General features: G+C 41.0%; 1 protein-coding gene across 1 annotated transcript; it reads left to right on the top strand.

The window, feature by feature from the left end:
- Positions 1-10,870: 10,870 nt before the first annotated feature.
- LOC117553417 (zinc finger protein 501-like) lies at positions 10,871-13,160 on the top strand (the record flags this gene model as incomplete). The annotated part of the gene is made up of 2 exons (XM_034227321.1): positions 10,871-11,153; positions 11,214-13,160. Coding segments are annotated over 2 exons (972 nt in total), but the record flags the coding sequence as incomplete, so codon positions are not given.
- Positions 13,161-14,002: the final 842 nt, after the last annotated feature.

Genomic DNA, 14,002 nt, shown 5'->3' with positions numbered 1-14,002 from the left:
TGTTCTGTCTGTCTCTCTCTCTATGACACGTGTGTCTGTCTCTCTATCTCTCTCTGCGTGTGTGTCTATATCTCTGTTGTAAGTCACTTTGGATAAAAGCGTCAGCTAAATGAAATGTAATACTGTGTTAAATTCAACATGTATATGTCTTGTTTATTTCAACAACAAGAACAAGAAACGGCATCCATCTTCTTTGTTGTTGTTGAGTGTGTGAAAGAACATTATATCACAAGATGGATGCCGTCGTGTTATTTTCACGTGTGAAATTACTATAGATGAATACACTCTTACACCAAATAAATAACAAAAAGATAAAAACAGATGAATACTCTTACACAAAATAAATAAGTAATAGATACAAACAGAGAGAATACCTTTCCGGTGACGGAGGTTCATAATCAGAGTCATTACTGTCCCCTTCGTGCGTGACGAGATCACTATCTTCCGATGGAGAGTCCTGAAATACGATGTCCAATGCCTCCTCGACGGACAAAAAAGTCTTCTTTCTGGCTGCCATTGCTACAATGAAGACAAAGAAAACAAATCCTGCTGTTTCGCTGATCGATCTGCCGTTCTCTGCTCTCCTGTCGCCGCGGGACATGCTATGCTACGCTATAGCCTAGTATGCAGCGTACAAAGACTGGGGCGTGCGTAAACCAGCTCTACTGCCTTTATTTATACTTACGCAAACTCCTATCTCTGGAACCCATTGGTCGATTTGGGTGATTGACACCTTTTTTGAATCGTTAGAGCCAATCGAATCGAGTAGCAGTTTCAAATTACATAAATACGTTATGCCTGCGGAGTGGGAGCTATGCGTAAAATGCATCTCCCGCAGCTGAAGCCACGGACTGTTAATCGTTGGACCTACTCTTCTGCCGTGAATGAAAGGATTGATTCTCAGTAATCATTTTAAAGTGACAAGAGACATTGGATTAACCCTGAGCAGCGTTTTTATTCCTTTGAACACAACTTTTGATCACAAAACAGCCAAGGTAAGACCTAATTATTGTCATGGATTTGAAAACTGATATTGTTTACTTGCTATGTTGTGGCTGCCAGCTCGGTTAATGTTGTGCCTGTAGTGATGGGGTGTACACCCATGGAATCTGTGGAATCTCAGCTTTCAGAAAATGTGTTGTTTGTGCGGAAAGGATGAATTATAAATGATCGTTTTTGTGAGTTATGAGCAGACATAGCAATTGCCCGTTTTTGACATGTGGTCATTTAGAGGCTTCTTGTGAGATTTCTTTTTAGAAAAATATTTTTTTTTCGTATCGTCAGTAAGCCAAGTTTCCTCCGGTCAGATGGGTATGGAATATTAATAGTTTCATCAATGACACTTCAGATATAGCACTGTTGCTATATATATAGTATTTTCGGACCCGAGCTCGGGTCCGTGGGGCTTAAGAGGTTAAATGATTTATTCAAGCTTGCAATGTTTTGAACACACATCCCCAGTCACCTCATGTGTCTTTTTGTAGTCCTCGCTGTACGCGTCTGCATATTGGCATCACAACCACAACCTCACATACTGGTACTGAATGTGCATCAAAGTGTTCCTATGGAGCCAAATATACCAAAACATTTATGTAAACGACAGAAGAAGCGATCAAAATGTGTATTTCCTGGTTATTCGACAAAGGCCACGCCCCTGATACATCTGCCTATACCGTTATAGAATATCACCAGTTGTTCGGCCCATATCTTATTCGGTAACATTCAAAAAGTATTTGGGAAATATGGCCCACAAATAAAATGTGCTTTTCTCATATTGTACTTCTTAAATATATATGTACAGCCATATTACACACTAGTATTCATGTGTTAATAAGCTCACTTTTCAAATAAATTCAGTCAATTCATGCTGATAAAATGTTCTAACAAATCTTAGTTGATGAAAAAAAGCCTAATAACTTATTAACACAACAAGCTTGAAATAGACCATTCATATTTCATGTTATTATAATCACTCTCAGACTTCTGTTTTTAAGGGATGAGCTGTACACGATAAATGAAACCCGATAGAAAGCTGTGATGTTGGCTGTTTTTTTCTTAAAGCATATTAATGTATCAAGCCTAATTTAGCTACATTTTGCTAACTTATAACTTAAAGGTGGGGTAGGTAATTTTGGAGAAACCAGCTCGAGTGCGCTAGAATTTGAAAATACACAGCCGGAAAAAATCTGCCACTTCCTTACAGAGCCCCTCCTCCAACACACACGAACGCGCACATGACCAATGAGGGCACGAGATAAGTTTGTGCACAGATGGAAGGCTGACAGGCAGGTAGGCCATCCAGTTACTTTAGCCGGGCCGGCTAATTGGTCGTGCTTTTTACAGTATGACATTTTTTATGGATTTCGAAGCACTTAAGATATTCATTGCTATCAGGGTGTTAAGAGCATTCCATGGAATATAACTAGTGGTGCACGATAATTATCGGCCCGAGAAGTGCAACCTTAAACATGCACACAGTAAAATGCGACACTGACAATAATCAAGAAACGTCATAAATCAAACACTGACAGGGAACATTTTATTGCAGTATCATTACTTTTACATAAGAAGGTGCTGTACATCTTTCTGAGAATACTTTTAAGTACTTTTACTTAAAGGGGACCTAGTATGCAAAATGCACTTTTTGATGTATTTCACACATAAAGATGTGTCCCTGGTGTTTAAGGAGACTCAAATATTCAGAAAATGCAACCCTCTCTCTTTTCCTCCTTACCCACATCTCAAAAAAAGAAAACGGGGTTCAAACGAGCAGATCCAGGATTTGGCTCCTATGACGTTATTGGTGAAATGTGGTACACGTGACCCGTCCCAACCTATCGTCTCCGGCACACGTGACCCGTCCCAACCTATCGTCTCCGGCACACGTGACCCGTCCCAACCTATCGTCTCCGGCACACGTGACCCGTCCCAACCTATCGTCTCCGGCACACGTGACCCGTCCCAACCTATCGTCTCCGGCACACGTGACCCGTCCCAACCTATCGTCTCCGGTACACGTCCCAACCTAGCGTCTCCGGCACACGTGACACGTCCCAACCTATCGTCTCCGTATACAGTCGTCTAGCTCAGTAGTTCCCAACCGTTTTCAGTCGGGCAATTACACAAGGGGGTTGTGTAATTGGAAATATTTTCGAGCCCCCCCTAATCCGGTTCCCACCGAGATTGGTAGAATTAATTGTATATAGTTGTACAAACATTACATTTTCTCTGCTAATAATAACAAGACAAAAAGATTCAACTATAATTGTATATATTATTATGGATTGGCAGATGATCCTGTGCCACTGTGAAATAATGAGGCCTAATTGAAACAATTACAAATACAGCGTATCGATCCGCTTATTTAACAGTATTTTTTTAAAAGTTATTTTTCAAAATTTTTAGGGGAAAAATTAAACAAATTAGAAACATAATTCACATTGATTAATTGTATGTATAGTGTGGATTATGGGCTGCTAGCACACATAACATTGTATTGGTGGTAGTAGTAGTAAGTAGATTTACTCAAATACTGTACTTATATTGAGGTACTTAAGTATTTCCTCTTTTGCTTCTTTGTAATTCTGCTCCTCTACAGTTCAGAGGTAAATGATGTATTTTTACTACATGTATTTAATACCTTTAGTCACTTTACAGATCTGGATTAATGATGTAAAATATGATCAACTCTTAAATCAGACTTTAGTTACACCTGGAGTAAATTCACAAGCTACCCTGCAGTATACTACTTTTACTTAAGTTCTTCTGAGCAGGGCGGGCTGGGACAATAATGGCGCATTTCCACTACAGCGCGGTTTAAGCGTGCCGTGCCCGGCCCGTCTTTGGTTGCGTTTCCACTTGGCGTAGTTCCGGCTAGCAGGTACTATTTCACAGTTTTTCTGGCCCCATAAAATCGAGGTTCTAATGGCGCGTTTCCACTGCAGCGCGGAGCTCACTTTAAGCGAGCCGTGCAGGGCCCGTTTTTGGTTGCGTTTCCACTTGGCCTAGTACCGGCTAGCGGGTCCTAATTCACAGTTTTTCTGGCCCCATAAAATCGTGGTTCTAGGGTCAGGATCAACCAGGCTGAGTCGGACTGAGTATGCTAAACTAGAGAGAGAATCGCTGGCAAGGGGCTACAACTACAACAAGATGAACATATTTGACCGTGATTTAATTGTAATACACGTTTCAAAATGATGCCGAAGTAACAACATACTGATACCGGTTAGTAAAAACCATGAATTAATGCTTTGACAAGTCTGCAGACAGACGGCAAGCGAAAAACCTTTTTAAATGCGTGTTTTCTGAATGGAGATCGGCTAAGCTAACGTTATATATTCTCCGACCGTCCACACTCACAACAACGGCCTATACAGACATAAATAAACCAGCGACTGTATTCACCATGACACAGGCAGTCTGTGGTTTGTACTTGTTTAACTTTTGTCTAGTTTCTGAACAGATATGAAGAGCTGTGAGCTCTGAGTGCTAAGAGCTAACTGCTGTGTTGTTTATCTGGGGCTCTCATTGAATATGACGTCACGGCTCCGCCTACACTGCGTTACTATAGATCAGGCATCCTCAAACTACGGACTCCGGTCCGGATCCGGACCGAACCAGCACTGTCTCTGGACTCTGAGCAAATTATACTTTTCATATGTATGATCTCTCTGTATTATATGTGAGACATCGCCACAACGCATTCGCAACGAGTCAAAATTCTCCGCTATGTCCACTGCAAACAGCGCTCTGCATGTCTGACTGTTCCACTGTGTTCCACCTGTGTGTGTCAACGCTTTGGTCCAATCACATTCAGCATCCAGTCAGCGTTTTTTCCCCCCAAAGAATCTGCGAATCAGAGGCACAGTAGGGCGGGTCTTCGCGGAATGCGGGTGGGAAAAATGTGTGTGTCTCTTTCAACCTGTCTAAGTCAGAGCGAGAATTTAAAAAAAAAAAAAAATTCAGAGCGAGAGTTAACAGCTCATCTAGTTCCATCTGTACTGTAGCTAGTAGCCTAGTTTCACCTACCGGGGTGGCAACTGACACCCTAAAAATAGGCCTTGCCACCCCAGCTGCCACCCCAGTTGGCAGCTTTGTTTTGAAAGAAAAGTTGTGGCTCATCGGACATTTATGAGAGAAAGTCTCTAATGTCCGAGTGCAAGTGAATGCAGCACAAGATGCACGTCATGTAACCCCTCCCCCGGTCCTGGCGCGAGCGTGGACATACGATTTGGCGGCGATTTCATTTTTAACTGGACGGCGCAAAACGAGAAGCATTCGGACCCAAGCACTGAAGGAATGAGGTATTTGCGGTCTACACTGACAGAGAAGAGACTGTCAGTGTGGCTGTACTCAGCATTGAATCAAAACGCACTAAAGCTGTTGATCTTAATACGTTTGTGAGGCGTTTTGCTGAACAAGATGGTAATCGCCGCATTCAGCTGTAATAGACATGTCAACTTGATGCTCTGCTCACAGATGAGCTTACAAAACTATTAAGATGATGACCTTACGTGTGTAAATATATTGTTTTCTTTGAGGGGGTCTGCCCCCAAAAAACTGTTTTAATTCCTGAGAAAGTTAAATAAGACGGTGTTTAAAACTACACTGCCCAGCCAAAAAAAAGTAACCACTTTGATTTAACTAGGCCAGTAGGTAAGGACTTTCCACTGGATAATAACTGCAGTATAAAAGAATGCATGACTGAAGTGATGGAGACCATGTTGAAGGCAAACAAAAAGAGGAAATAACAGGTCAAATCAAGCAAATCCCCTCTCAGATTGCACAGCAACCAGAAGAACATAAATACTGGCTGGTGATTTGATTCATCAGCTTTGTGATGGAATAAAAAATGCACAGTGCATTTCCTTAGCTGTGGGTGAGTCCACTGACACCACTGACAATGCTCAGTTGCTGGTGTTTGTGAGTTTTTATGATGAGGCAAAGGGGGAGTTTGTTGAAGATGTGTTGGGCCTGACGAACCTCAGTGGACACACAAGGGGGCAAGACATTTATAAAGCAATAATGGGAATGCTGAATGAAAGAGGGTGCAGCTGCCTTTATTCCTAACTGTGCAGCTCTTACACTGCGACTCTGAGGGGTCAAGCACAGAAACAATAACAATGAAAACTGCTGCATACAGATTATTTTTGTTTTTGCAACCTCGTGTTAAGAATCTTGTTGCAATTGTTTAAAAGTTTGAATGACCGTAATAAACGGACCTTTGTCTTATTGAAACATTTATTTTGGACCTTTAAGATTTGTATTTGAGTACCCCTGCTATAGATACTACCCCAGTTCCTAAATTGTAATGTAAATTAGCCATAAAGTGAGCCAGTCCTAACGAGGCCTAACCATACCGAGCGAGGCCGTGTAGTGGAAATGCGCCATTAGAGGGCCAACAACCAGGCTGAGTCGGGCTGAGTATGCTAAACTAGAGAGGGAGAGAATCGCTGGCAAGGGGGCTACAACTACAACAACATGAACATATTTTACTGTGATTTAATTGTAATACACGTTTCAAAAATGATGCCGAAGTAACAACATACTGATACCGGTTAATAAAAACCATGAATTAATGCTTTGACAAGTCTGCAGAAAAGACGGCAGGTGAAAAACCTTTTTAAAATGCGTGTTTTCTGAATGGAGATCGGCTAAGCTAACCTAGTATATGCTCCGACCGTCCACACTCACAACAACGGCATATACAGACATAAATAAACTGTACTCGCCATGACACAGACAGTCTGTGGTTTGTACTTGTTCATCTTTTGTCTAGTTTCTGAACAGATATGAGGAGCTGTGAGCTTGAGTGCTAACAGCTAACGGCTGATGTTGTTTTTCTGTAGTTCGCATTGAAGATGACGTCACGGCTCCGCCTACACTGCGTACTATAGTTACTGCCCCAGCTACTAAACTGTAATATATATATATATAAACAAAACAACACAATATAATAAAAACAGTTGCAATAATAACATATTATGGTATGATCAATTCTACCCTTTTGTTTTTGCTCCATTTAAATTAAAATATATTTTTCAAAATCAATATTGGTGGGGGCTCTTTTGCAAAGATAATCAATAACACCACCTGACAGTTGTTGCAGATTATACAGCATACTTGTTACTTACACACATGTGCGATGGTCCCAAAAAAGCCAAAATCTGCACTGTAAAAAAATATATACATTTATTGGGCACTTGAATAAGGGTTGACTGTAACATGACAAACAAAAAAACGAAACATTATATATAGGCTATATATACAGATGTTTGCTAATGTATCCCTCTTATATCCATCAGGAATTAATATTAAATGATGAATTAACATTACCTCAGCACTGCATAAATGTGGTCGTCAGTCATATTGACAAAGAAGCACGATTATATTGTATATTATGCGGCGTTTAAAAGGACGGTATTTCGCTTGTCAGATTCAGATTTCGCGGGTGTGCCGCGTCTATGACGCTATCGCGTAGAGCTATGTTGATCCTTGCGTAATGCGGAAGTGGGCGTGGTTAAATCTAAACTGGGTTGGAAAAACAGAACTCCGAGTTAAGGAAGTTGAAAACGGTGCATTTCTCCGTATGAATATGATGCCTTTTGGCCAGCTGACGGAGAGATTGCTCATGTTTCCGCGAAAATACTTATGGCAAACGAGCATTGACCACATCGAGCTCTGTAGATTACATTGTCACTTTTGAACGCTATGTTCTCCACCGGCGGATATTTGTGTGCACGGTGCTGTGAGCGAGATGCCCCGCCCCCCACACAGACGAGAGAGAGAGAGAAAAATAGATCTCTGCACGAACACATTAGATGTTAAGGGAGATATATGCCTCATCACACTTTGTTGATTTTGGCATTAAAGCTGAAAGACTTGTCGTGGGCTCGTCCACTTTTCTTTTAACTGCCGGTTGTGTTAACCTCTTAAGCCCTGAGCCTGTTTTTCAGGTTTCAGGCTCGAAAATGCAACTAACACAACAAAGACTATATCTTCACTTCTAAAAGGGGTAAATTAATAATATTTTCTCTCAAAGCAAGGTTACATCTGTGAGTTGGATGTAGAAGTGTCAGAATCAATATAGATGTTTTTATTTTAAAGTAAATTCAGATGGAATATAGTAAAAACATGTAAATTCTAATGTCCGCCTAAAAAAAAACCATTACTTATAGTGAAAACCACCCTTGGATGATGGGATAGTAGACTAAAAGCTTTAGGAATCCAAACTATAACATATAATAAGTACCCTGTATCAAGATTGATGCAAAACAAGTGAAATTTGACCTTTTTTAGAGAGGTTTAGAAAAATAAAGTCCAGGCGGACTCACCTCTGGGTAATTTGGGAACCATCAGTTCCATTTGAACTTTTTCACTGTAAAAATCATTTTATTACTTAGAATTATCACTATAGGTATTCATTCCATCCAAATAAAACTGTTGTGAAAAAATAAAAAACATACTCTGTTATCCTCTTAGGCCCCACGGACCCGGTTCCGGGGCCGAAATCGCGTCATTTGCAGGAAACAACGTCTAAGGAACTTTAATATTTGATTAACTATGAATATTTTATATCCATATAACGGGGAAAAAACTCATTTAACTGATCTTTTTCATTTTTTTTTTCAAAAAAAACACATAATGCTAACAGTGAGCCTCTGAATTAGCACCGAGCGAAAAATGCTAACCTATTACTGCACCGAAAATCACTCCTAGCTCCCTTATTACTTATCCTAGCTGCACATCCAACACATCGTTTATGATCGTAAAGACACAGAATCTAACGGTGCCCACCTCAACACTGAAAGATACAAACTTGCGACGTTATCAACAAAAACGTACATCAAAACAAGTGGCGCTAGGTACTAACATGCGCTAGGCTAACATGGCTTACCTTGGTCTTTGTCTGGTCTAAACTGGTCTTCAATGGCATTAAAACGATGATGTAGTTAATCCATAGGTTAATATCTAATGTGGCTGTGTCCCCTTTGAAATGTTCTGATAATCTATAAGCAATAAAACTGCAATTCCGTTATCTGCTGTCCACTCTGTGCTCCGTGCGCTCTGGGTCCTGCAATTCCTGCTTCCTTACGTAGTAAACAATAAGTAAAGTCTGCTGCGTAATGTGCTTACGCTGGCTGGCATTCTTTATACTTTACGCAGGACCATATCTCTGTAACCTATTGGTCAATTTGGGTGATTTACACTTTTTTCTTAACCATTACATCCAATAGAATCAATGGGCAGTTCCCAAATCCACGTAAACATTACCATTGCGGACGTAATAGAGAAGCAAACGAAGCATATCTGAAAGTACAAGCCTGGACGGCAAAACTTTATACCCAGTATATTGCCATAAATATGATGATGGATTATCAGTAAAAATGTCTACGTGACACAAAGACATTGGATTAACCTTGAGCGTCGTTTTTATTCCGTTGAACAGAACTTTTGATCTCAAATCAAAAAAGTTAAGACGTAATTATTGTAATATTTTTGAAACCGGATGTTGTTTACTTTCTCTTTTCTGGATGATATCTCCAGGAATTCGGGGTCGTACAGTGATGACATTACATGTGTGGAATCTGTGGAGTCTCAGCTTTAATCGGATATCTTGTTTGTGCAGTTACGATAAGTAATAAGGGCATTTCTACCGTGAGTGCTGTGCAAAAGTCCGTTAGCATTAGTTAGCATTTTTTCGCTCCATGCTAATTCAAAGGCTTGGTATTACTCTTGTGTTTCTTTTAGCTAAAAATGGTTCATATTGTCAGTTAGCTGAGTTTCTTACCGTTAAAAGGGTAAGGAACATTAATAGTTTCATAAATGTTAAGAAGCCCTGAGACATAGTCTCGTAAAAAAACGGTGGGAGGGGTCCACTGGGGGGACCCTCGGGCTTAAGAGGTTAAAACTGTGTCAATTGTATTGATTTTACGAGCAAACAATGTTTATTTACAACTTCTTCCCAAGCTTCAAGCGCGCCCCCCCCCCCTAGCTCTAGCTGAATCCCCTCTCCCAGCTGTGTGTCTGTGTATTCAGCATGATGTCTGCAGGAGGCACTTAGACTAAAGTTATTATATATATATATAATACATATAATGGCACTGTTATAGCAGTTAACACTTGTCAAGCTATGTGCTGTATCAGAAACCATGTGCTGCGTGTTTTGGGAGTAATATGGTCTGTGTTTACATTAGCAAGCATGCTAACACTCAGAGCTAGCGCTGTAGGCTACTTGAGAGAATATGTGTAACGTAATGTCCTTGCGGTAAACCCTGCGAGAGAGAAAGGTTTGAGCTCCTACTGTTTCAGAAATAATGCTTGAAGTGGTTTGGAACATAATATGGCATTTAATCACGGCAGCGTTTAGCTGAGTTTCTCCCGGTAGAAAACTCTTAGCAGAGGAAAGCTGCGTGACACTACAAAGGGGCGTGGCTAGCAGCAGCTGTTCCATTTAAAGCTACGGTCACAGAATCAGCCTTTTTGGAACAGGACAATATATTTTTAGTATTACCATTCTATAGGCGTAGTGTAGCTGTGAACAATCCCAAATACAATTCATTGTTTACATTGCAGCTAGTGCTAAACCAGAATAAATAACCCCTTTTCATTTTTAACTGGAAGTGGAATGGGGCTGTGCTACGTGAGGTGAATTGAGTCAACAAAAATACACAATAGGTGGGACTAAGAAATATATTGTTAAAGTATAAAAACAAAGGCATTATTAGGGCTGAAAAATGTCTCCCGTTTGAATGGTGATTAGATTTTTAAATGTTAACACTTACAGTTTTTTCTGACTGTGTGTTTCCTGTTTCCTGCAGACGTCCAGCAGCTGGTGGCGGTTAAAGAAGAGGTTCCCCCTGACCAGCAGGAGTGGAGCACCAGTCTGGACCAGGAGGACGCAGAGCCCCCCCCACACATTAAGCAGGAACAGGAGGAACTCAGGATCAGTCAGGAGGGAGAGCAGCTTCAGGAGCTGGAGGAGGCTGATATCACCAAGTCCACTTTCACTCCTGACCCTGTGAAGAGTGAAGATGATGAAGAGAAACCTCTGTCCTCACAGCCTCATCAAAGACAAACTGAACACATTGAAACAGAAGCTGATGGAGATGACTGTCGAGGACCAGAACCAGCCAGGAACTCAGATCCAGAGAGCAGTTTACAACCAAAGACTGAGGACGACACTGGAGACTCTTCTGAACCTGACACTGGAGACTCTTCTGAACCTGACACTGGAGACTCTTCTGAACCTGACACTGAAGACAGTGCTGATTGGAAGGAGACCAGAAAACCTGCATCAGGCTCAAACTCACTGAAAAATAGACATGAATCCGTCAGTGATCCAAGACAAAACAAACCATTCAGCTGCTCAGTCTGTAAGAAAGCTTTTTCACAGAGTGGACATTTAAAGAGACACATGAGAGTCCACACAGGAGAGAAACCCTTTAGCTGCTCAGTTTGTACCAAATATTTTACATTGAGTGGAACTTTAGATAGACACATGAGAATCCACACAGGAGTGAAACCACACAGCTGCTCAATCTGTAAGAAAGCTTTTTCACAGAGTGGAAGTTTAAAGGGACACATGAGAATCCACACAGGAGAGAAACCTTTTAGCTGCTCAGTTTGTACCAAATATTTTGCATTGAGTGGAACTTTAAGAAAACACATGAGAGTCCACACAGGAGAGAAACCATACAGCTGCTCAGTCTGTAAGAAAGTTTTTTCACGGAGTGGAAGTTTAAAGGAACACATGAGAATCCACACAGGAGAGGAAATATACAGCTGCAATGTTTGTGACAAAAGATTTAAATGGCGTATGTGTTTCAATAGACACAAATGTGTTGGTTGTCAGTCCTCAAAGCTTAATGAAATTCAAACTGAGGATAACAAATCTGCCTGACTGGATCAACATTGTTGCACAGTATTCATATAAGTATTATAAGTATTCATATATTTTTGGTTGCAGTCTTTGATGGTAGGTAGTGTGTTTGTATGTGTGCATGTTCAAAGTTATAGTGAGTTTTGTGGCTGGACAGGGATGGGAGTGATGGAGGCCACAGCTCTGGGGAAGAAGCCGTTCTTCAGTCTGTTGGTGCGGGATGTTATTGACCTGAACCGTCTGCCGGACGGCAGCAGTTCGAACAGTGAGCGGCCGGGGTGTTTGATGTCTCTGATGATACTGCTGGCTTTCTTCTGCAGTCGACCTTTGTAGATGTTGTCAAGGTTGGGCAGCTCAGTCCCAACGATGCGCTGAGCAGCCTTCACCACCCGTTGCAGGTCCTTCCACTCTGCGGCTGCGCAGCTGGTGTACCACACAGTTATGCAGCTGGTCAGGGTGCTTTCAATAGTCGACCGATATAAGTTTACCAGCAGTTTTTGTGGAAGCCTGGCCTGTCTCAGTTTCCTCAGGAAAAACAGTCTCTGCTGTGCCTTTTTCACCAGGTTTGAGGTCCAAGTTAAATGATTGGAGATGTTGACTCCAAGGAGCCATAGGTCCTCCACGCTCTCCACTGCTTCTCTGTGGAGGGGGACTTCCTTTTTTTGACCTCCTGAAATTAACAGTGAGCTCCTTAGTTTTGGTTTTAGTTACTCCCTAAGCCTGATTTCACCAGCCTGCAACCGATTCGTTAATAATCACAAATGTTCATTTCTTTGACCCCTTGACTCTACAACTTTCTTGTTTAATAATTGTTACATCTCCTCAGGACCAAGTTCCCGTGTCCTGCCTTTCACCTGCTGATCACCCACTGCTCATTTAAGGTGGACTGACCTTTACAATGGACCAGCTAGTCTTAGTGTCTTAATGCAAACGTGCTGTAAAGTGATGCTAGACCAAAAACGTGCTGTTGGATTGTGTGCTCTCTGCAGGACGGTGTCTGTACTCAAAGATTGTTCATGAAATGAGAGTTTAACTCTGTTTTTGTTGACCAAACGACGCCAAAAGAGCGATACGTCTTCTTTCCAGCAGGTGGCATACATGTTACATTTTCCAGTTCAACTGTCATCCACATATTAATGATTCAAAACAGCAATGTGTAAGATATGGCTAGTAATTTACTATTCAACAGAATGTGAAGAGGTTACAGTCTTGATGCCATGTCCAATATGTTCATGTTTTGTTTGATTAAATCTACTGAAATGAGCATTCAATGACTAAACTATTCTTAATTACTGTCATTACATCATGGGTTTGCATTGCAATATTAGAACACATAAAACCCAACTTTATTTCTTCTAAGTTGCGGGTGTTCATTGTTTAGAAGTCCGCTGTGTTTCATCCAAGCTTCTATTTCGTGCTCCGATAATGCTGAAAGAATCTGTTGTATGCTTTACCTGCTCCAGTAACACAAGTGTAATTCACTGGACAGAGACGAGATAGTGGATGGATCCAGAAAAGAACCAGAGGATAGTCCGTATAGAGCCTTCAGGTTCTGAAAATGATTGGGCACAGAGCTAGAAAGGAACTCCTAAAACCTGAATAGAGCTAGAAGATAGCCAGTACAAAGCCAAGAAAGACCCAGTAGAAAGACAGGAAGGAGCCAAAAGAGCTCTTCTCTTAAGATATTAAAACTTCCTATCTCAGCATGCTGCCAATTATTGAGATTGTTTCACAGCTTTATCTTTAAATATTTAGACTTTTTTTCTTTACATAGACATTAGGATGAACATCACGATCCACTCTGCTGGATTCTGCCCAAATCGGCTCAAAATGCATGCAAACCTCTCACTTTATCCATGCTCCTGCAGGTGTATTGTTCTGGATTCATAGTGAGGTTAGATGTTCTGCACTGTTATTGTTATGTATTTAATATAAAGTGAAATACCCATAAAAAAAAGTCAGAAAAGAGAAAGAGACTCACTTTTGTTATTTTGCCTTTTATACCACACTGCAAGTCTGACATTTATTAATGAGACGACTGGAAGATACCCTGCAGATTTAAACACTTATAAACTTAGCTCAAGTCTTTCACAGACAGAAATATTCAAGCAGAAAAATCAG

Source organism: Gymnodraco acuticeps, unplaced genomic scaffold (assembly GCF_902827175.1).
Source record: "Gymnodraco acuticeps unplaced genomic scaffold, fGymAcu1.1, whole genome shotgun sequence".
NCBI lineage: Eukaryota > Metazoa > Chordata > Actinopteri > Perciformes > Bathydraconidae > Gymnodraco > Gymnodraco acuticeps.
The sequence above is the reverse complement of the archived record's forward strand: the minus strand, read 5'-3'. Positions and strand labels throughout refer to the sequence as shown.